The sequence below is a fragment of the Lathamus discolor genome, chromosome 4, assembly GCF_037157495.1.
Source record: "Lathamus discolor isolate bLatDis1 chromosome 4, bLatDis1.hap1, whole genome shotgun sequence".
NCBI lineage: Eukaryota > Metazoa > Chordata > Aves > Psittaciformes > Psittacidae > Lathamus > Lathamus discolor.
The window spans coordinates 72,808,451-72,832,828 of record NC_088887.1 but is presented as its reverse complement, the minus strand read 5'-3'; the positions used below and the strand labels follow the sequence as shown (position 1 = coordinate 72,832,828).

General features: G+C 42.7%; 1 protein-coding gene and 1 long non-coding RNA gene across 3 annotated transcripts in view; one reads left to right on the top strand and one right to left on the bottom strand.

The window, feature by feature from the left end:
- Positions 1–465: 465 nt before the first annotated feature.
- Positions 466–12,506, bottom strand: LOC136013716 (uncharacterized). Its single transcript, XR_010612333.1, has 4 exons — positions 12,144–12,506; positions 9,426–9,505; positions 4,111–4,205; positions 466–2,754 (listed from the first exon to the last, which is right to left on the bottom strand). It is a non-coding gene; the product is annotated as an uncharacterized LOC136013716 (long non-coding RNA).
- Positions 12,156–24,378, top strand: part of UBAC2 (UBA domain containing 2) — a 93,046-nt gene continuing 80,823 nt past the window's right edge. The window contains exons 1-2 of one of the 2 annotated variants that reach the window (XM_065678012.1): positions 12,156–12,307; positions 21,386–21,513. In XM_065678012.1, coding sequence (XP_065534084.1) covers positions 12,277–12,307; positions 21,386–21,513 — 159 coding nt within the window. In that variant the 5' untranslated portion in view covers positions 12,156–12,276. Of the gene's footprint in view, positions 12,308–14,766; positions 14,840–21,385; positions 21,514–24,378 lie in introns of those variants that run through there. The other variant, XM_065678011.1, reaches the window with a different exon arrangement.

Sequence of the window (24,378 nt, the reverse complement as noted above, 5' to 3'; positions counted from 1 at the left end):
GCCGAAGCTGCTAATGGGGCTTTTTTGCATGTGTCATTGATTCTGGCTGCTATGAAATAGCCACCTGATGATCAGTTCAGGTTTCCATTGAGTACTTTCTATGACAGAAGCACCAATATTAGACAAAATTATGTTTTTATCTGTGTATTTTTTTTCCTCTGGAGAGTACCCCAACCTCTTTTTTGCCTCCCAGCGCCTCCTTTGTTTAGCTCACATATAACAGATTGTGTGTATTGTGGTTCTTTATGCGCAATATTTTTTGCTCAAGCACTATTTATTGACAAGCACCCCCCAAGAAAATTTATTTACCTGCACATCATTTGGAGGGGTTTGCTGTGTGTTGCCCTAACCCCCCATCCCCCACCCCACCCCCCGGGTCCTATAACATTTGGAGTTCATAGAATTAAGACACTTTTTGCACCTCTTGGAAACACATGGACTAGCATATCCAGGATACAGGACATGCTAGTCCTGAAACAGTGCAGCTCAGAAAATCCTTTCATTGCATGAACTTACAGAAAAAGAAACTCTATGGATACAACATACAAGGCAAACAGAATTCTTCAGGATAGTTCAGCAACTCTCCTTTTACTCTTCATCACATTATCTCTTTCATTTTTAGTTTCTTTTACGTCCTCATTCTGCCATGCACAGATCACCTGGGCTCCATCCCATTGGTGTTATCTTTCCTGTCAATCCCCTTTCCACATCTCCTCCTCGGGGCTTTTTATGGATTCCTTCTCTGTCAGTGTCAGGTTTAAGACCTGCCAAGTTGCATAACCCCAAGTGTGCCTCTGTTTTTCCCCTGTCTCTTGCTCCACCCCGTGCTAATTCCACACATTCCACCCAGCCTTCCCCTCGGACCACTCCCTTCCTCTCTCTTTTTCTCCTTGCCTTAATATCTTCTTTCATGCCTTCACCACCTACTCAGAGCAGCAGTGGCCTCCCACCCAACATCAGCTATGTGTCCTCCCGCTCCCCTCTCAAAACAAAGCGGGAGGGCTGCAGAGCCCATCTGCTGACTGAATCATCCTGGCTGTGACGGGCACTTTCCATCTGGCCTAGCTCACTGCTGTACTGACTGTGGTTTGGAAGTTTAAAGTGCACCCATCTGCGCCAAACCCTGCTGAAAAAAACAGTAGGACTCGCGTTGTTTAATTCAGGGCGCTTTGAATCAGGCCATAAATCATCTGAGGCCGACACGCTCTATTTCAGTGGGAGTGTTTTTCTTTCCTGTTTTACAGTGTAATGTACTGACACATCTCAAGTGTTGCATCAAATGCAGGTATCTAAGCCACAGACTGGTGCTTTTCCTGGACATAATGTCTATTTCTTTACACAGTGACCTGCAGATAAAAATAGTTTCTGGGGTTTGTATGACATTGAAATGAAGCCTAGGCTAATTTTTGCCCCCAAATGTATGCGTTGCCAGGAAGATCACTGATGCTGCATTCAGCTTGCAAGCTGTTTCTCCTGTATATGCAAACATATGAAGTTCTCACTCATAACTGGATAATATGTTCAAATGATTTGCTAACAAGATCCCAACCATGCTGTTGTGGAAGCACTAACTGCACTGAAATCTGTAATCAAACCCTTAGAAAAATGGCTGAAAATACTTTCTTCTCAATATACTTTCATATATGAAATTAATCAACAGTAGTGACATAAAATCATAGAATGGTTTCGGTTGGAAGGGACCTTAAAGCTCATCTAGTTCCAACCCCTCACCATGGGCAGGGACACCTTCCACTAGACCAGGTTGCTCTGTCCAAATGTCCTGTCCAGTATTCATGAATTAAACTGATATTTGTACTAATACCTTTTTGACACGTGTAACATGACTTGTGTTGTAAATATGTACTTACAACTATATGTACACAGAGACCACACATGTATTTAAGGAACAAATGTTGCAGCAAATGCATATCTTGCATGTACAAAGGAGCTTACAGACTTCACTTATTTTCCTCCTGCTTAAAAAAGCTTGCTAACTTAGGGACAAGCTAATAAACTTGAGTTTTAGTATGAGCTGATTTAGTATTCCATCATTATTTCTTGACTTAAGGGCCAAAAATGGCCTTAAAGCAACCTTTAGCTCGACTGCCAGATCAGTATATGAGCAGGTTAGAGGTCACTGGACTCCAGATGCCTGGTGCAGCCAGTTGCCCGTGCCCCAGAAAAGTCTGTGGCAAGAGCTCCAGCATGTGTGTGTGACAATAGAAAAGATTATTGTAGTGGCTTACACACCCCTTCAAATAAGGCCTTCCAGTTCCTCCTCTCCCAGTGAATTCCCACTTACTGTCTCACTTCCCCTGGGTGCAGCAATATTTGTTGGAGGGAAACCACCAAGCCACCTGAGATCATTAGGGCACGGAGCCCAGGCTGGCATGTCCAGGCTGAAGGCAGCATGGAAAGTCCCCCCGAAGCTTCTTTATTCACGCATTTTGGTGTTTGCTTCAATAATTACAGTGGCACAAAACATTGGCTCTTGTTTCTCTGGTGTAACACCCCAGCCAAGTCTCCCCTGAGAGCTCAGTGTAAAAGCACCCTTGCTGTTATGCTGGCTAACCAGAAAATGGCATCATCCCACCTCCTGGGTGAGGCGAGGAAGCCAAAATAGCAGCCGAGGGCAGGTCCAGAACATCATCTTCATGCCAAGGAAGATTTCTTTGCCACAGATTTCAGGTGGTAATTTCTGCTACAACCAGCTCCATGAACACAGATTTTTGTAGTGCCCCCAACCACAAAGTACTGTAAGTATTAAAAAACAATATTAAAATATATTAAATTGTGCTCAGCAAGAAAAACAAGAAATCCTTCCTTCGTGCAGATAAGGGAGCTAAAGGAACAATAAGAATGCCGGCTTTCGCATTTAACTAGCTTCGTATTTCTTAGACTAGATCTAATCCTCAGGTTTAGAAATGTCTCCAGCAGGTGCTTGTAGACAGAAGATGGCCCACACTGGAAAACACACAGCACAGGATCAAGAATAATTGCAGTAAGATGTACTTTTTGTGTTTCTGATAGCTCTGCTGTATTTAAATGTGATTTGTTAATACACTGACTATTTTCTTTTTTTACAATAGTTCCTCTTTCTGATAACGAAAAGCAGTTTTCTGATGGCAGTGTAAAGGTCACAACTGGGCAAAATTTTACACTTTGGTATGATACAGATTTTTGGCACCTAACTTTGCTGTTACTAACATTTATGGAGGAAACACAGCAACCCTGGGAATGCTTATTTCCTGGAGGCATATATACTTCTATTGCAAATACCACTCAAGTATGTTTCTGGGGTGAACATACTTTAACTCTTTGCAGGTTCCTCTGCAGGATCATTGTATTTCACTAAAATTATATGAACACAAACATCCTCTGGTATGGGTAATTGGAGTGAGTGAAAAAAAAGACGAGACTACTCCTTCATGCTCAAATTTAAATCAAATACAAAGAAGATAATGACATTTGGGGAGAAGAACTGATTAAAGCTCTATCTTTTTCTTTTTTTTTTTTTTTTTGATCTCTAAGCAGTGTTATGCTACAGGCCTGATAACATCATGGTGCAGGTGGCCAAGTACTGCCTTAAACACAGATTTGCCTCCAAGTGTAAATATGGGCGTTTAATAACCTTTGCACTGTGTGGACATACACAGATACGAATACAACAGGGCTGTGAAGCAAGAGAAGGAGGAGATCTGAGACATATGGATAGGTATCAGGGAGAAAAAAATCCCTTGAATACCCCTATAAATATATTCTAAAATCTGATTTTCCAAATAGGCAATTTCAGTACAGCCATACCTGTATGGAACAATGCAACTTGTTTTCTGCTTCTTAAAGACTGAAGTTTTCTCCTGTCTCTGAAAGTTATCGTCATATATTCTGGATTACAAAGGTACTCTTTGACATAAATTCAGTCTGAAATAGATGGCTAGTGCTTGATGTCTAATAAGCATAAAAGAGTACAAATGTGCAAAGTACAAGAGTACAATGTGCAATGCTACCCATAATATTTTCCCCTCCTAATGGATTCCTTAATTGGGTATTCTGAGCACTACGTTTAAATCTCATCATTTTAATAATGCTTTCTGATGTTATGTAATTTACCTTGTAGTAAATTAATGCCCTTCAGAAGAGTTTTCTAAAATCCAGTGACAGCTGCTCAGCCAGTGTACTTTTAATTCACAAGAACGAGGTCTCATCTAAAGTCAAATGGAACACAAACACAGAACATTAAATGTAAAACCTGAGATAAAAATCAACAATTAAGAAACATCAGAATCAATTTGCCTATCTTAAACTTGTCTCCCTAATACGTTTGCATTAGGATCCAGTTTCTGATTACGCTACCATGTATGCTCTTGTTTTCCACATGATCTCAACCTTCATTGAAATAAATAGCCTGGCTTCTGTGAGACAGAATTTAAGGAGGAGAGCTTTAAGGGAGTGTTTACAAGTATTTAGAGACAAAGCTGCTAATCATGTGTTTGGTGCCGCCCCTGAACACAGAGATTCCAAAATGTGGGTGCATGTGGTGTAAGTGCTTAAGATTACATGGTTGACTGAAGAGAAGTGATAGTTAAGACTTCCAGTGCAAAATTGTCAGTGTGCATGCTCAGTCCACAAATCATAGAATCACAGAATGGTTTGGGTTGTAAGGGATCTTAAAGATTATCTAGTTCCAACCTCCTGCCACGGAAACACCTTCCACTAGACCAGGTTGCTCAAAGCCCCATCCAACCTGACCTTGAACTATTCCAGCCACCACTTCTCTGGGCAGCTTGTTCCAGTGTCTCACCACCCTCACAGTAAAGAATTTCTTCCTAGTAGCTAATCTAAAACTACCTTCTTTCAGCTTGAATCCATTCCCCCTTGTCCTGTCACTACCTACCCTTGTAAAAGGTTCCTCTCCAGATTTCTTGAAGATCCCTTTTAGGTACTGGAAGCTCCTCTAAGGTCTCCTCAGAGCCTTCTCTTCTCTAGGCTGAACAATCACAACTCACTCAGCCTGTCTTCATGGGAGAGGTGCTCCAGCTCTCTGAGCATACTCAACTAAGACATCGTGTGAAGAAAGCAAGTTTGCCCCATAGGTCCAGGCAAGCACTTCTCTTCTTGTGCTTCCTCCATGCATCTATGCTCGATGCACCTCACCACTGTTCTCCTCTCCCCTACATTTGAGGGGCATGGCACGAATCCAAAAGGTGGTAGAAGCAGCATGTTTCTGGTGACTTGCTGGGACAAAATGGAGACAAATGGAGATGCAGTGTGAGCTGGTGGCCACCAGCTGGTGACTTCAGTTATTGAAGCAATAGTTACCCACATATCTGTATTACTAGACATTGACATGGAGCTCAGGTTTATCATGGAGTTTAAAGTTCTGCAAAAAATCTCATTGAAATCGCTAGAACTGTAACAAATGGAAAACTTTTGAGCATTCTTCATATTTTTTATAATAGTGTGATGGAAAATCAACTGAAAAAAATCCAGGTAAAACCCAGTACTCTTGCCATTTTTCCCACTAGATTACCTTCCTTTGCACACTCTTTAGAACTTAAGAAATGCCTGAAAGTTCCTCCTTTAGCCATGCCATTGCTCCTTAAATTAACTGTGAGCCTACCAGGTCCACATGGAAAGAACTAATCTAGAAAATGTTCTGTATGTCCCAGCTGCAGTAAAAAATTAAACAAGTCTGTAATAAATGAGCCCACTGCAGCTTAAGAGGACAGCAGGTCTGCTGCAGTATGAAGCTTTATTCACTTCTGGGGGAGTGAGAGAAACTGTCTAATTTTGGAAAGGCACAGAACCAATCAGTCTGATTTCAGCCCAGTGAATCTCTGCCTTCTGCCCTTCCCCCTGTTCCCCTGCAAGCTGCTATCAGCAAGCCGCACTGCCACAGAGATCTCTGTAGAGCATGTATGGTGCATGGCTTTCTGCCTCACAGTCTTCTGTAGGAAGGGTTGGAAACTGTAGGGAGAAGTTATTGAAATCATTAAGCTTAACATTAACCTTGTTTCAGGTATCTGCTAATATTTCAGGTAACTGTAGTAACTGCAGTAACTGCACTATTATGTACTATTAGGTACTATTATGAATCCCATGGAAACCCCAGATGTCAAAGGCAGACCACCTGCCGTTAACTTGCAGAATCATTAACCTGCACAGAGTTAAGCCAGAAAATTCCTGAGGGAAGTGTTATATTTCCACCCTGGTTTACTCTGCTGCTCTCCTTCATTCAATATGTCAGGGGAGCACCTGATTTCGAGATTAATTAGTAATTAAGACTTGGTTCAAAACCATCACAAGTTCAGAGAAGAAAGCAACCTACTCACATTAGAAAATAGTGAGAAATATAAATTCCAGTCTCTTGGGATTTTCCTTTGAGCAGGAAGTTTTAATAACTCTATTTTGAACATACCAAACTGACCCTATTAACTAGATGTAATAAACAAATGGAGATATTTAAGCTGACATTTGAGCAGTGTCAAAGCCTTCTAAGCTTGTTCTGAGTGGATTAGTAGATAAGTGCTAGCATTCCTATTCTGGGATATGTTCCAAGGCAAGCATGAGGACTGATGATTTTAACTCCAAGGTGGACAAACACTGTATATTTAAATAATGCAGATCATTTGTGTAATACTTATGCCAGGCTACCAGTTGATGCTGATAGTGTTGAGATATAAAAACGTCTCTGCTTGTCACTGTATCTGAGGGCAAAATCTGCTTTTCCTCTACCATTCAATCAGTATGGGAAACCATGATTAGCAGCACGGGGCATCTAGTTTTCTCAGAAGCACATAGTGCATCTCACCTGATCTAATCCCAAAAAAACGGATTTAACCTTCTTTTTAAACAAAGGATATCATTAGATGTTTCGTAGACTCTGTAAGGTATTTGTAGACTTAAGTGAGATATTGGCAAATGAATTCAGAGACAGCTCCTTTTGTCCCAGCAGTATTGACAAATCTGCAAGCAATTTGGTAGGTTGTTTGGAGAATCTTGCCAACTATTGCTGCTCATTCGGTTTTGCTGTATCTGCCAGTGATAACAAGTCTGCAAAGCTGCTTTCAAAAGATCTTAAATGTTTGCCTGAATGCCTTCTTATTCAGCAGAATACATGCATAAATCTCCAGTATGTTCAGAGGTTCTGACTTCAATCCAATTCCAGCACTCAATGTTACAGAGGAGAATCCCTCTAATGCGATTACCTTGTAGGACATCAATCGAGGGAAATCTTCCAAACTGAGCTTATAAAACAAGAACACTAGGCCTTGATTATCAGGACTCTAAACCTCTAAATTAATGATTGTCACTCCTTTCTGTGTGACTGTGAAAAGAAATAAAAGCAAGCTTTATCTTCAGCACTAAACCAGCAATCCTAAGCCTATTATGCAGGTAATGCTGGAAAACTTTTCAGGTTTTATCCTCACCTATATGAAAGCCAGATCCACAAAAAGGCTTAATTATTTTAAATGGAGGTGAGTCAAAATGGTGATTAATTAACCCTAACGCTTCAGGAGGCATCCAAGCTTTTCCCAATGAGGTTTCACACTGAGCAAGCTTACACAAGCTTTGCACCTCCTTATTTACCTTCCCTTTCCTTAGAAATGAGGGTTGCCAGTGACATGTACAGTTATGCACATTCAGCATACTGGCAAGACAGAGTTTGCATGTGTAACAACAGCAGCCAGAGCCATTTGCATTTGAAAGAAATAATTTTTGTAGCAAATCACTTCTTCCAGCTGGGCTTTAACAGCAAAGAGTAAGCCAGTTGTTTGTAGCCAAAGGCACAAGGTATGGTACGTGATGGGTTTCGTGTGAATCCAATTGAGATTCTTTGCTGATGAAAAACCTCAGCTTGGGAGAGAAGATTTCCAATGCACCATCTCTTTGCTTCTCCCTTCTAGCAAGTTTAGACTATCTCTTGTCTGTGAAGTGACTGTGAATTCCATTCCTACCTGCCTGACTGAGGGCCATGTTCAGGGAAAGCAAGTGAGTGACACAAATCTGAAATCAGTGCTGGGAGATGGACATTTTAAAATTACATACTGACATGCTAAACTTTGCTGAAGCCTTTGCGGACCCAAGCATATGGTCTTCTTATGTCCCCTTGGAAGTGTTAAGAGATTGTGGTTACAAAGATTCAGGATCTTCACACTTACAAGTGCTATGTAATAGTTGCAGTTGAATGTAAATATTAAAAGGTACTTTATTTTTTGTGGTATATTAAAAAAAACTATGGAATCTAGCAAATTTATGACTTGCTTTAAATTTTTTTGCTATTGAGTGTCTGTTTAAAACTTGTTACCTGCTGACAAGTCACATTTTCCAGTTCCAGAGTGATATTTGCTCCCAATCTTGTACCTGCAGTAAGCTAAATGTGACTTTGAGGCCCTCAGTTCCACCAAGTGCACAAACACAGCACACAGACCTCATTCCACTTCTTCCTGACCTTCACATCTGGGATGCAGAGCAAACCATCATCACCTTTTAAATGCCTAGCATGACTTATTTCAGTGAACTGATTTCTACATGGACTTGAAAGTGTCATTAAAATTTGGTGTCAGAATAATTTCAGTCTTATTATGCCACATCTGTACGAAACTGGGAATTTGCCTCACTTTGTATTAGGTGTCTACCACGCTGGTAGAGAGCTAGGTGTCTAACGTACCATCATAGCTGGTGGTGATCAGTTCAGTACAGTAGGGGGAGCCTAGGGAGCAATTAATTTCATCATAGACACCTTCATTCGATCATCTGACCTTTTGATGTAGGTTGCATCAAAATGAGCATGACCAGCAGGTTGAGAGAGGTGATTCTCAGCCTCTGCTCTTGTGAGACTCCACCTGCAGTGCTGCATTCAGCTCTGGGACTCCAACACAAGAGGGACGTGGACCTGTTGGCGTGAGTCCAGAGGAGGCCATTAAAATAGTCAGAGGGCTGTGGTACCTCTCCTATGAAAACAGCCTGAAGAGGTGGGCTGAAAAAGGCTCAGGGGTGACCTTAGATCAGCCTTCCAGTGCCTATAAGGGGCCTACAAGAAATCTGGAGAGAGACTTTTTACAAGGATATGTAGTGACAGGACAAGGGGGAATGGCTTTAAACTGAAAGAGAGGAGATTTAGATTATGTATTAGGAGGAAATTCTTCACTGTGAGGGTGGTGAGGCACTGGCACAGGTTGCCCCATCCCTGGCAGTGTTCAAGGCCAGGTTGGATGGGGCTTTGGGCAACCTGCTCTAGTGGAAGGTGTCCCTGTGCAGGGTAGGGGTTTGGAACTAGGTGATCTTTAAGGTCCCTTCCAACCCAAATGATTCTATGATTCTACAATCATATGTAAAACTCTGCAGACTCTACTGTCTGTTATTGACCACATTCCCGTTAGCCATAATGAGAAGTCACTCACAGCTCCTAAGCGGGCACTTACCTCACGGACTCCCAAAATTAGGGTGAGCCTCGAGTGCCACAGTTTTCCACAGCGTGAAGAGTCAGCCTTCCATTAGGCACCTACAAATTTCACATTTAAACGGTATTTATAGGGATGGAAGCAATTAGCTATGATACATGTCAACTAAAGCATACTTTATCCCTGCCCAGCTACAACTCAGCTTTGAAGCACCCTTCCCTCCGCCTCAGGGACTGGCACACAGGAGCTGCCCCAGCCTTACCTTCACTTAATTATAGAATCATAGAATCATAGAATAGTTAGGGTTGGAAAGGACCTCAAGATCATCTAGTTCCAACCCCCCTGCCATGGGCAGGGACACCTCACACTAAACCATCCCACACAAGGCTTCATCCAACCTGGCCTTGAACACTGCCAGGGATGGAGCACTCACAACCTCCCTGGGCAACCGATTCCAGTGTCTCACCACCCTAACAGGAAAGAACTTCCTCCTTATATCCAATCTAAACTTCCCCTGTTTTAACCCATTACCCCTTGTCCTGTCACTACAGTCCCTGACGCAGAGTCCCTCCCCAGCATCCCTATAGGCCCCCTTCAGGTACTGGAAGGCTGCTATGAGGTCTCCACGCAGCCTTCTCTTCTCCAGGCTGAACAGCCCCAACTTCCTCAGCCTGTCTTCATACGGGAGGTGCTCCAGTCCCCTGATCATCCTCGTGGCCCTCCTCTGGACTTGTTCCCACAGTTCCATGTCCTTTTTATGTTGAGGACACCAGAACTGCACACAATACTCTAGGTGAGGTCTCATGAGAGCAGGGTAGAGGGGCAGGATCACCTCTTTCGCCCTGCTGGTCACGCTCCTTTTGATGCAGCCCAGGATACAGTTGGCTTTCTGGGCTGCGAGCGCACACTGCCAGCCCATGTTAATTTTCTCATCGACCAGCACCCCCAAGTCCTTCTCTGCAGGGCTGCTCTGAATCTCTTCTTTGCCCAGTCTGTAGCTGTGCCTGGGATTGCTCCGACCCAGGTGTAGGACCTTGCACTCGTCATGGTTGAACTTCATAAGGTTGGCATCAGCCCACCTCACAAGCGTGTCAAGGTCCCTCTGGATGGCATCCCTTCCCTGCAGCGTATCAACCAGACCACACAGCTTGGTGTCATCGGCAAACTTGCTGAGGGCGCACTCAATCCCACTGTCCATGTCAGCGACGAAGATGTTGAACAAGACCGGTCCCAACACCGATCCCTGAGGGACACCACTCGTTACTGGTCCCCAGCCGGACATTGAGCCACAATTCTTTGTGTGTGCCATCCAGCCAATTCTTTATCCACCGAGTGGTCCATCCATCAAATTGATATCTCTCCAATTTAGAGAGAAGGATGTCGTGTGGGAGAGTCTCAAACGCTTTGCACAAGTCCAGGTAGATGACATCAACTGCTCTGCCCCTGTCCATCAGTTCTGTAGCCCCATCATAGAAGGCCACCGAATTGGTCAGGCAGGATTTCCCCTTAGTGAAGCCATGCTGGCTGTCACCAAGCACCTTGTTGTTTTTCATGTGCCTTAGCATGCCTTCCAGGAGAATCTGCTCCAAGATTTTGCCAGGCAGAGAGGTGAGACTGACTGCTCTGTAATTCCCCGGGTCTTCCATTTTCCCCTTCTTGAAAATGGGGGTTATATTTCCCTTTTTCCAGTCATCAGGAACTTCACCTGCCTGCCATGATTTTTCAAATATGATGGCCAGTGGCTTAGTAACTTCATTCGCCAGCTCCTTCAGGGCCTGTGGATGGATTTCATCAGGTCCCATGGACTTGTGCACGTTCAGATTTTTAGGATGGTCTCGAACCAGATCCTCTCCTACAGTGGGCCCAAGGTCTTCATTCTCACAGCCCCTGCGTCTGCCTCCTAAGACCTGGGTGGTGCAGTCAGAGCCATTGCCAGTGAAGACCGAGGCAAAGAAGTCATTCAGAACCTCAGCCTTCTCCAAATCCTGCGTAGCCAGTTCTCCCGAGAGCTTCCTCAGGGGGCCTATTTTTTCCCTAGTCTGTTTTTTTGCTTGCTATGTACCTGTAGAATCCCTTCCTGTTATTCTTAACATCCCTGGTTAGGTTTAATTCTAACTGGGCCTTATCCTTCCTAACCTGGTCCCTAGCTTCCCAGACAACATCCCTGTACTCTACCCAGGCCGCCTGTCCTTGCTTCCACCTTTTATAAGCCTCTTTTTTCCTTTGAATTTTTCTCAGCAGCTCCTTATCCATCCAAGGAGGTCTCCTGGCCCTCTTGCTGCACTCCCTGCTAGTTGGGATGCAGCACTCCTGAGCTTGTAGCAGGTGATCCTTGAATATCAGCCAAGAGTCTTGGGCCCCCCTGCCCTCCAGGGCTATATTCCATGGAACCTTACTAAACAGGCTCCTGAAGAGGCCAAAGTCTGCTCTCTTCAAGTCCAGGGCAGTGAGCTTGCTGCACGCTCTTCTCGCTGTCCTGAGGATCTCAAATTCGACCATCTCATGATCGCTGCACCCAAGGCTGCCCTGGAGTACCACATTCTCAACGAGCCCTTCCCTGTTGGTGAGCAGGGAATATATTCGCTCTACATGGGCTCTTACAGGTTTCGTCCTGCGGCGCTGAGGTGAAGTGACAGCGGGCCCGCCGAGCGGGCGGGCGGACGGGGGGCGGGGGACGAGGTGACGGGAGGATGGCGGAGCCCCTCCCGGCGGGCCCGGCAGGGGGCGCCGTCCGCTCACCTGACTGCTGGGTTTGTCCCCTCTCGGCTGCCGTCCCCGTCCCGGCGCGGTTCCTCGGGGTCTGCCCGGCCTCTGGGGGTTCTGCCAGCGGCGCCGGCCGCGGCTGAGCCAGGCTGGGTCGGGCCTCGCCGCCATGTTCACCAGCACCGGCTCTAACGGGCTCTGTGAGTACCGGGGAGGACGGAGCAGGGGGAGGGAGGCCGTGAGGGGTGTGTCGGCGTCTCCCCCGCTTCGAGTGGCCCGGCCCCCTCTGCCGGGGACGGGGTCGAGCTGCCGGGGAGGGGGCCCCCAGTCTGGGCGCGGTGCTGCCGCTGCTGCCTCCCCCAGGGGAGCCTCTCCCCTTTCCTGTCACAGGCCGCCTGCTCTCGGTTTCACTTTTAAACTCGGGGTTTACCGCGTGTCCCGCTAGGAGGAGCCGCCCCCGGCGTACTGCAGCAGGAGGAGACCTCTGGGGGCTCCGCTTTACGGGCAGCGCTCCGTGGTCCGGCCGGCTGGTGGCAAGAAGGGGAGCGGTCTCTTCTCCCAAGTAACAAGTGATAGGACAAGAGATAACTGCTTCAAGCTGCACCAGGGGAGGTTTAGGTTGAATATTAGGAAAAACCTCTTCACAGAGAGGGTGCTCAGGTATTGGAACAGGCTGCCCAGGGCAGTGGTGGAAGCACCATCCTTGGAAGTGTCCAAAAACCGTGTAGATGAGGCCCTCAGTGACATGGTTTAGTGCTGGACTTGGCAGTGCTGGGGTAATGGCTGGCCTCGATGATCTTAAAGGTTTTTTCCAACCTAATTGATTCCATGATTCCATGATTCGAGGGGCTGTGCCTGGACATAGTGGTCCCAGGACGCCTTCCTGCCATGTATGTGTGGGTATATGTATGTGTCTACACAGATACAGATCTACATGACTTGGTGTTCATCGGACAGGAGAAATAGCTCTTAGTGTTAAAAGAGCTGTGTGTTTGTGGGTAAATATATCTACATATATAGATACAGCTCTACATGCCTAGGTACATATCGGAGAGATATAACTCATTTTTTTTAATGTGAAAAGAAAATAATTGTTTAAACCAGTTTATTGATGAGACAGGTTTAAGGACAAATGCATTCCTAGCTCTGTTGAACATTAGGTTTACATTCACCATGTGTAAATCATTTCATATCCCAGTGCTACCTGAACAAACCTGGCAATCTTGGAGGTTTGCTTCTGAGCTTGCTTGCAGGACAAAGTATCTGCCACATTTAGAGATGGTGATGAAGAACCGAACCAGCTGTGCTGTGGGCTTTGGCTCTACAGTCCTCAGAGCAGGCTGGGACAAACAATAAGTCAAAACTTTGCTTACTAACTGCATGCTTCACGCAAAAGTCCAAACCAGAGTGTGAAAGCACCTCTGACTAGGGATGAATAGAGCTGGCATTTCAGGAGGGATATTAGTTGTACCTGTATTCTCTGTAAGGCATCTAAAGAGGGGGGAGTATTTTTGCAGGTGCTAGCACTATACTTGAGTCACAGTTCTTGATTTTTTTCATTTTTTCACCCCAACAATAGGTACAATAGAACAACAGCCTTTTGGTGGCATATGTCTACATAATTCTAGGAGAAAGAAGGAAAGTAACCTTGTTTGGTTGAATGGGCGGAAAGTGACAGTCAGTATTGAAAAGTTTTCCCAAAATAGGTCCATCAGAAGGATGAGTGGAAAATTGCAGTCATAAGAAACATATTTGTGCTAGGAGAATAAACTAGACAAGATGCCATTCTGCAAAAAGTAAATGCTTTAACTTTTTTCCTCATAGGATCACAGAATGGTTTGGGTTGGAAGGGACCCTCAGAGATCATCTTGTTTCAACCCCCCTGCCATGGGAGCACCTTCCACTAGACCAGGTGGTGCAAAGCCGCATCCAACCTAGCCTTGAATACTTCCAGGGATGCGACATCCACAGCTGCTCTGGACAGCCTGTTCCAGTGTCTCACCACACAGTGAAAATTTTTTCCCCAATATCCAATCTAAATCTACCCTTTTTCAGTTTAAAACCATTACGCCTTGTCCTATCACTCTTACTCTACTTACCTGTTGACCTACAGTGATTTTTTGCATTAAGACTTGGCTGGTTCAGGTGCACTGACAAACTCTAGTAGAGGCACAGTTTTAGGTGGCAGTGACATACACTCATCTAGTGCACGCTCTGGCAATGTAAGATGTGCCCTCAGACTTTTGTTTCTACCTCTGCAGCTGAAGCATCTGTTGCAGTAGCAGCAGGTTTGTAGGATTCAGTCACTGATGGGCAGGATCTGGTGGTTTAGACAGTTAATGAAGCAGTGCCTGATGTTGCATCAGGGATGGGTACATGTGTGTCCATGTTCAGTTTTGCCCCTGTGTCTTGTAAGTTTGATTGCTTCAATTTAAATTAGACTTTCTTGTAAGCAGTTCTGGAATAGCTGAACCTGAGTAGCAAAGTCCTTGACCTTGTCCATGTGCCTTTTAAGGAGATGTTTCATGACTTTGGGCGCTGCAGTTGAGTTCTTAAATAAAGTGTTTTTCTAGTATTTCACATTCTAGTTGGATAGTCCTGGTATAAATCCTTTGTGTTAATTCTTCTGTTCGGTACTCTTTAAAATCACATTCATAGGCAGAGAGGTTCTTGAAAAGTAATATAAGAGATGTGGATAGAACCAACCCCTTCCAGCAACAGTCCAACCTTGGGTGAGTATGAGCTGGTTCAGACAAGTAGATCCTTTGCTAGGAGTGACATGCTGCATTCCAGGCAGGCAGTATTAGGTGTAGCAGATGATGACTGTGTTGGGAGTTGATAACATACCTACTCAGGACATGACACGCACAATTCTGGATGCAGAGATATAAAAATATACATACCTGGTACATGTTACAACTATGAGATATGGAAGTTGGAGAAACAAGGAAGAATACCATTTAAAAGGACAAAGACAGTTTGCCCTTGTTAAGGAAACTATTTCTGTGATCTGGAATATTGGAGGAGCTGATATGCCCTGGCAAAAATAAGGCCAATTACTCTGGGTAGTAGGAAGCACAGCATAGGCATACTCAAATGACTTAGCAAAATGCTAACCTGGTTGAGTTGGCTTGTAAAACAGAATTGCAGCTTATTCAGAAAGCATGCGGCAGCACCTGCCTTAAGGGAGGGAAGGGCTTGAGAGGTGGGCTGTGGTGCTGGGCCCAGAATGGTTTCTTGTGTTGCAGTCTGCCAGCAACCTGAGTCCTATGAAGAATGCTGCTGAAACACTTAAGTGGTTCTACAAAGGCTAGTGTGAGTGTATGAAGACTGATGCTGGGCTGGCTGTTTGATTTACTGTAATACTGCTTAGCTGTGTTTGGTGCTTGTTCACCCAGGAACAACGATACGCAGAAGGCTTTCTGTTATAAGACACCAAGGCCTTTCTAGCAACTTAAACCTGTAAGACCAACACCTAACTTTCCTGCAGACATTGTAATATCCCCTCACAGTATTTTTTGTGCTACGTGCAATACTGCACAAGTACCTTAGGAAAGCCTGTTAGAGCTTATTATAGTAAAATTTGAGTCCATGTTTTAAAGCCACTTCCTACATCTGGAAAATATTTGACTATTTTGCCTACTACACACAAGCTACTTCTTGTAGTAGTATGGAGTAGAGTCTTTTGAACTTTAGTGCAAGCATTTCTGCTAATGCAGCTTACGCTTTCACCTTTGTGTGAACCTTGTAGTGCAGTACTAACAATTTGTTACAGATCCCCAAGGCAAGAAGAGAGTGCTGTGCTCCCCTGCTTGCATAATCTGAAAACCTGAACTGTGCTGTATGTGGGCCTCAGGAAAATAATAAAAGGATGTAAGCTTATGCTTTGTGATATGACTGGAGGAGAAACCAAGTCTGTATTGAATATATCAGACCTCTGTGCATAACAATAGCATGGTACTGTATGGGAGAACAAATTAGCTTGTACATAGCATGCCACAGTGCAGCCTGGTTCAAAATATTTGCTTGAGTCCTGGGAGCAGCATAGCCACATCAGTTCGATTAGCCATGCATTGAACACCACAAAAATGTGGCTGTTCTGCTGCTGTTGCAGAGCTAGCTCATCTCAAGCGAGCGCTGGGGATCTCTCTATGTGGTGGTGTGGTGTAGCCATACCTGATATTCCTGGCAGTGTATACTAATAGTAGTATGGTAATATGCTCTGTGGTTGGGAGGAAGAAAAGGCTGCTCAACCAAGTGGGTGTTTTGTTAACTTCAACCTGTTTCACTTTCTATTTCTTTTCAAATGTTCCTCTTAGAAACAAACATTTTCTTCCTTTTTTTTTTTTCCTTCCCTTTTATTTTTGTAGCATCTCATTCTTTAGTTTGTGACCTAGGCTAAACCCAGCAGGTTTCTAAACAGTAAATATATAGGTAACTGCTTTGACTACTTACCAGCACCTTTTAAAAAAAGATTTAAAGCATGATAATAGTTGGTTTCTTTATCAATTTTCTTGATACACGTACTAACATTATTCACCTCTTAGCTTCTGCAGTAAGTTTATAAGCATTTGATAAAAATGTGTTCCTGCAGTGATACTCTTACTGTATTCACTTGCTGGCATCATGATGGTTAACCACTAGAGTATGCTATGAAGTGACAATCTGAACACAGGGTCCCCTTCCTGAGTCTGTGCCTAGACCAGGGGCTAGAGCTGCTTTCCTGACACAGAATACTTTATGTAAGATTTTCAGGAAGCAGGAATTTAACTGCTTTTGCAGGGTCCTCTTGTATTGCATGTTTTTCCCAAAGGGTGCAATCATGTCATAGAATAATTAGGGTTGCAAAGGACCTTAAGATCATCTAGTTCCAATTACACTGAATTGAGCAAACTTTAAAAAAACATAATATGGTTAAATTCCATCCTACCAGTCAGCATACAGTCTTCTGCTGTCTTCCAGATTCCTCAAGCAGTATTACGTGTGTCCATATTTCTCATCATCCTCCCTCCATGGCATGCTGTCATTTGTTCTTGGCTACTGTTCACGACTCAGCATGTGGTTATAGTACAGAGAAGCTTTTACTCCTCAGGTCTAGTAAGATGGCTCCAGTCTCCCAAAAGCACACACTGGAAGCACTAATTTCCAATTTGTCACTAAATTCCAATTTGCATATCTGGTTTCATCAACCATTACAATAAAGGACAAACAAGATTTCCAAGGAGGAGGTTTTTCATGCTGCCATTTAATCTGTATCAAACTTGCAACTGAAGTGAAAATAGTAAGCAAGAGTCTTGTTTTGAAACGTCATTTTGAAATGTCACTGTCGGTGAACCTGCTGCAGGTTCTTGGGCAGATCTTGGAATGCAATATGTATCTGCGTGATGGCTTCGTGCAAGAGAAACAACCACCTAAAATACACATTCCATTAGTGCATTTGGGAAGTACTGTGCATTCAGATGTGCATCAGTTGTGGCTTTAAAGACTCACAGATCTTGTGTATCAGCATTAAAAATGGTTCCTGCATGTTTCATGCCATTTTAGCAGTAGCCTCCAGCAGTTTATTGAATGTATGAAAGTGGTGTATCTGCCTCATAGCAGCTGGTTTTGGGAAGTATGCAGATGACAATGTTAAAAAAAGCTGTTGCACAGCATGTTTTGTCTGCAGCTGTGGTATGAGCTCAGTAGGGATCCCCACAAAAACTGTCCTAATTTGAGCTTTTCAGCTACTGCTCATCAGCTGGCTTTGGCAACAAGGTCCTCTTCCAAGTCAACACTTGAGTCTCAGGCCTGGAATAACCATCCAGGGGGTGAAGTTGTGGCCTGAAAAGCCCTTCTGAAACAGTAGCTTGGTCTGACTGCCTGTTTTGACATGTTCATCTGCTGTCTTTCTTCACCTGTGAGTGGTGAGCAGGCAGGGAACAGGAGATAATTTCAAAAACTGTAGCTGTTGCTGCTACCACAACTTTCTTCTCATTAGTGCGGTGGTGGATTCTGAAGCTGCAGCTGCCTGAGCAGTTTACTGTAAACCTCCCCCTCCATTTGTGACAGATGGAAATATCCTTTCCTTAACATTCTGCACTTTGAAAGTGGTACTGTCAGCCAGAATAGTAGTAGATGGTGGAAGAATCATAAAATTACTTAAGTTGAAAACTTAAAGATCATCTAGCTCCAACCCCATGGGCAGGGACACCTTTCACTAGACCAGGTTGCTCAAAGCCCCTTCCAACCTGGCCTTGAACACTTCCACGGGTGCCGCAGCCATCTTTGTGCAACTTGTTACAGTGTCTCGACACCTTCACAGTAAGAATTTCTACCTGATAGCTAATCCAAATCTACTCTCTTTCAGTTTAAAGCCATCTTCCCTTGAATTTATGGGCTTTGTCATGAGTTCAGGGGTGGAATGTTGGGCCAGGTTGGATGGGGCTTTGAGCAACCTCGTCTTCTGGAAGGTGTCCCTGCCAGTGGCAAGGGGTTTGGAACAAGACGATCATTGAGGTCCATTTCAACCCAAACCATTTTGTGATTCTATGACTTCAAGTTGGTTTTCTCATGTCACATTTTAGGACCAGCTTCACATTGTGCAGTGGTAGCACAAAGTGGTTGGGACACTTGCCTGTGAATTTATGAGGGCAGTTTTAGGGAGAATTCTGTTGCAAGGGAAGCAAAGATCTGTAGTGAAAGCTAGTTTGTTGACCTTCATCACAGCATGGGCACATTCACCTGGTTATTACAAAATTTCTCTGTTCATCTTTCATCTAAGGATGGAAGCTCAAGTATGTGTGTTGCAGCGCCAGTGCTATTTCTGCCTGTTCTTTGAAAGAATTGCCATTAAAAGATACATTGCAAATTTATTCCAAGGTCTGAAGATAGTATTTTATATATTTTAACTTTTCAGGGTCAAAATGAGAGTTTATCCTTTCATTCTGTTTTCTTTATGTGGTATAGAGGCTCTCCTTGTGCACATTTATATTGCTGCTGCCAGCAGGCACTGGTAGCCCAGTAGGTTGTAGTATACATTTCCACCCTGCACACAGTTGCAAATCCATTGGACTAGGTTTTTTTCTAGATATTACCTTCATGTTCCAAGTAGGGAATTTGACTTGGATGTCAGAATGCCCGACTGTGTGATATTTGGGATTGTTAGTAATTTTTGGTCCTATTGGTTGAGGGATTCCACAGCAGCAGAAGGGTTGCTTCTTCACTGGTGACCTCACAGCAGCCCTTCCTAAGGATCTGTATGCTGTAGAGGGGTAAAGCAAGCTACTACATTGTACAGTGAAACACTTGGAAAGAAACATTTCAGGATGTACGTTATTTCTCTGGAAGAGTTTTATCTTTCTCAAGTTTACTGGATAAGGATAAACTCATCAACCATGATGACACATTGAGAAACTTGAGAGTGGAAGTTTCCATTACTCACATGATGTTCTCCGGGGGTAACTGTCACATTGATGGATTAGTTACTTCTGTGGTTTTTCACTCGATAACATGCTTAAAAATAAGTACTTCTCCTCTGTAACAAGGTTTAAAGCATCTAAGCTGAAAGCTAAAAGGAGGCTCATAACAAAAATGTGAGTTCACACTTTTGGAGAAAACAAATTAGGTTCTGTTGATTGGTTATTTTTGAGTGCATTCAAATTAGGAATGAACTTGACAAGATAACGTATTTGAAGTATTACCTGTAATGTAAAAATAATGATATGAAAATTACAGTAAAATCTAAATATTAAACCTGTATTAAACCTTCTTCAAGGCATTAATTGCTTAAATGTAGTAAGATAAGTGAGTGTGTAAATAATGAACTCAAACTTATGGTTGTGGACCGAAAGAAAAGTTTTAAGTACAAGTCTATGTTAGGATTCATGTAGGAAGGGATGTTTTTGTTTTCTTCATATAATCATCAGAACATCACAAGAGTGCAGACTTCAGGATGATGTGAGCTGAAAACAGCTAACAGTGCCCATCAAAGCTGCTCTTGATGTCATTGGTTGGTAGTTGGATGAGGATCATTCTTAAATTATGTAGTAAGAACTGTATTTTTGAGTGGGATTGTGCCATTATTAAAATCTTGGCTTTCGTGCCTATTACCATCTTTCTGTTCTAGCAGTTAATTCTTCAAATGTGCAGCAGATGTGGTGAAATAGTTTGTGGTAGTCAGTATATCTGGATAGGTACTAAATGTGCCCTGTGTTACACTTTTTAAATGCAGTTTTGTTCTTCCTCTGGTCTGCCTTTTAGTTCCCATTAGTACTTTAAAAGTAGTTTTATCGCTCCTTTTGTTATCCAAGAACAGTGACAACAGGGCTATGGATTTCATAATACACTAACAAAAATGTCTGAAAATCAGTAGATTCCATGCTGTAACTGGAATGGTTGTGAAAGAAGTAAATGCAGTTCAGGTTGCATGTGTGAAAAGGAGAAAAGTCATAGAAGAAATAATATTTCAGAGTTTCTGTATTGGCTTGAGCTGTTGGGCAGGAGTTTGTTTTTGTTGTGTCAACTGCACCAAAAGTTTACACTCCTTCTGGGTAGTTTTTAAGAAATGCATGCTGCAGATGTCTCTGTTCTCTGCTGCTTTCTTCAGAGTGTCCTTTCTGAAAGTCATTTACTAGAGGAAAAGAAGTTCTGATTTCACAGATGTCCTGATTTCATTAATTTCTTTGTTAATAATTGTCATGAATGAATGGAAGGAAGATTAATATCATGTAAATTAACTTAGATATGTTTCCTTGAATGGTGGATCCAAGTGTGGTGAAGAGAAAGTCAATTTGTTCAGGACATTGTTCAGGTGATTCCTGCTTTTCATAGCCTCTAGAAAAAAAAGCTAATCTTAACCCCCGATGCAAAGGAAACAAAGGTATTTATTTTTACTAGATGTATGTGTATATTTTGCGTTTGAAAAGAAGTGATTGTTTCATTTCCCGAAACATGATTGGGCCTTAGGAGGGCTGCATAGGAGGGCATGATCTCTATAGGCAGAGAGCTTAGGTTTAATTATAGCCAAACAATTAATTTCATGAGAGAATGTTGAAAACAAAATGTCTGATTAATATTCAGCTGCCATTAATATACTACATATTATTATAAGTATTAAAGACTTCCTTTGGTGGGTGTGTTTTTCTTATAAGTTTTTGAGACCTTGAGAAACTGTTGAGATAAGTGGTGATACCACTGCTATTGTATTTTTCAATCATCTGTTTAAATATGTTACTTTTTAAATGTGAGAGACTTTTCTCTAAAATGGCTTTTTTGTTTGGTTGGTTTTTGTCTTTAAGATAAAGCACCTTTGTCGAAGAGTCTGTTACTAGTCCCAAGTGCCATCTCGATTCTATTGACTCTGCTCTTCCAACATTATCAGAAGTTCTTTGCATATAACCTACAAGCTATAAAAGAGGATTTTCAGGTAAGAGTCAGTTCATTTTATGTGGAAAGAGGCTGCAAACTGTGCTCTTCTGTGTGATTCTGCCTTCCTCACTCTGTTTCTCTTCTGGTTCTTTCCCTTCTTTCGCTGTTGTATAACAGCTTGTTCTTACCTCTCTATAATTTTACCCCAGCATGCTGCTTTTTCAGAAGAAGTGAGAAAAAGTGATCCGAAACAATCAACATAGCTTTTCACTTCTTTCTTCTGTTTGGGAAATGATTGATTTGTATTGTTTTTCCTTCCAGCCACTGGCATTTGGAAGCTTGCTGTGAATGGTGATTTCAGCTGTGTAATAATAAAAGTATTTTGGTATGAATGTCAGTATCTTATTACGCTTTGGTTTTGAGGTTGAAGAGGGCTATTGTGATCAGGTGGTCTGATTCTATAAGATTTAACAACATTGGCTGTAACTTTCACACTATAACTTCTGTTGTAGTGAGCTACGGGAAACTAAAATTTGCCTGTTGAATAGAACTGCTGCTTCTAATTTGATAATTCCAAATTATGGGAGTTATGCTCAGTTACCTGCTGAATTAATTATCTTGCTAGGCATTTCTTGCTCATTCCTACTTCAAACTGATATCCTTTATCTTCTAGGTAGTGCATTTTGTATAGTTTTGTTCTCAGCTAGATTAAGACTCCTCAAATCGTAACTGTCAAAATAATGCACTTAGAAGTGATTAGATAAGTTTTGTGGGGATTTGTTGTTTTTTGTGGGTTTTTTTTTAGCTTTGGAAATGCCAATCTACTGCTCAGCAGAGAGGTCAACAAATGCCTCTAATTATCTCACTCCATATGTTTTACAGTTACATTAAAAAGTAAGTATGTAGTCAACTTAATGTCTTTGAGGATGCCAACTGTAAGCCTTAAAAGTGATACACTTTGCTGTTGCACTGTCTGTGATTTTTCTTGTCAAGAACAAGAGCTTTGTTAAAATAACATATATTACAACTCTGAAAGAGCACTGATGGTATTTTCGAAGTGTCTTGCTAATGCTGTGCAGCAGGAATACATAAATTAAAAATGTTTTAAAAATGTTACAGCCAAGTGTTTCAAGAGGAGAAGCTGAGAAACTATTCAAAGTTTTAAATGGAAATCTGGTGGGTTTGGGGTTTGTTTGCTTATTTGTTTGGTTCGCAGCTTTTCGTTAGAAATGTCCTCTCTATTTGTTTGATCTGCTGAAAGCCAGTAGTAGCTGTGCTTTATTCAAGTAAACTGTCTTTACTGTGTTTTAAGCATAAACATTTGTGAATTTCTGTAGAAGCTGTGGTACTTTTATTGTGGTGCTTTGGAGAATTTGTGGGTTTGGATGTTTTCTTTCTTGAAGTTGTTGTTTCATATACTGTCATAGCCTTTGGAGTAAGCTGTATACTATATAATTGTTTACCTCCGAGATCAGAGAGAACAGATCATTTAACTCCTGTCTGATGCTAATATTTAAATGAAAACACTTCAAGGAAAATTTATTTAGAATAAATTCATTTACAGGGATGAATTTAGTTGAATGGATTCTTTTTTTCAGGCGCTGAACAGATAATTTGGTTGTTGCATATTTACACTGGTTAAAATTTAGAAAGCATTGGAAATAAAGCATGCAATTGACGAAGAGTACATTTGATTTGGAAGGCAAAATATGAACTGTCCAAAATGAAAAGATCTTTGTTTCCCTGAAGAGCAGTGAAGATGCTCTGTATAAAGTGAAGATCTTGATTATATTAGACCTATATATATTTTTTAAGCTGGCTAAAGTAAAGAGTGATCAGGTTTAGAAGCCTTAGGGATTAGAGTTAGGGATCTCTTAACCCAACCATACATACATAAGTTAATGGACCAGATGGGTTACCTCTGAGGGTGCCAGAGGAGCTGTAAATTTAATTGTGAGACCTTTCTCCAGCATCTTTGAAAGGCCATGGCAATCGTTAGAGGTACCTGATGGCTGGAGAAAGACAAACATCATACCCGTCTTTGGGAAGGGCAGAAAGGAGGATCCAGGTAACATCAAGCCAGTCAGCCTTACCTTGGTCCCTAGGAAGGTCATGGAGCAAATCTTTTTAGAAACCATTTCTCAGCACATGCAGGACACAAAGGTGACTAGGAGCAGCCAACTAAGTGAAAGGGACAGATCTTGTGGGTCAGAATTGGTTGCACAGCTGATGTTTGCAGCAGGGCTTGGGGCTTTGTGCCCACTGGACCCTCTCTGAGGACTGATGACTACTTGGAAGTGATGGGATCCACTTGACCAAATGGGACAAATGCATCCCTGCTAACAGGCAGGCCAGCCTGGAGAGAACTTTAAGACAGGAACAAGACAGGAGAGAGATGACAACCCATAGTCAAATGAGGAGGCAGTGGATTGGGTTAGCCAGCAAAGGGTACAGGGTGATGTGAACAGAAGCGCTCCTGTAATTGACAAAACAGGACTGAAAAAGATCTACTTCAAGTGTATGCATATAAATAAGTGCCTGTAGGACAGCATTGTGTGGAACACTCCCATACATTTTCTGAGGAATCAGTGTGACTGTATGCTAATGCATACTACATAGGAAACAGATATGAGGAATTAAAGGTTATATGTCATTACAGGGCTACAATCTCACTGGGGTCACAGCGATGTGGTGTGTTAGCTCACGAGATAGGAGTGGTGCAACAGGCATGCAGTCTTACTGTAGTGTAAGACTGATGGAACAGAGGAACAGTTTCCCCAGAGAAGTTATGGAATCTCCATCCTTGGACATAGTCAAAACCAGATTGAATAATTGGACAAGAAGATGAGTGGAAGAGTGTCTAGACTCAGTAGAGTTATGGTCATTAGTGCAAAGTCCATTTGGCAGGTACTAATCAGGGGAG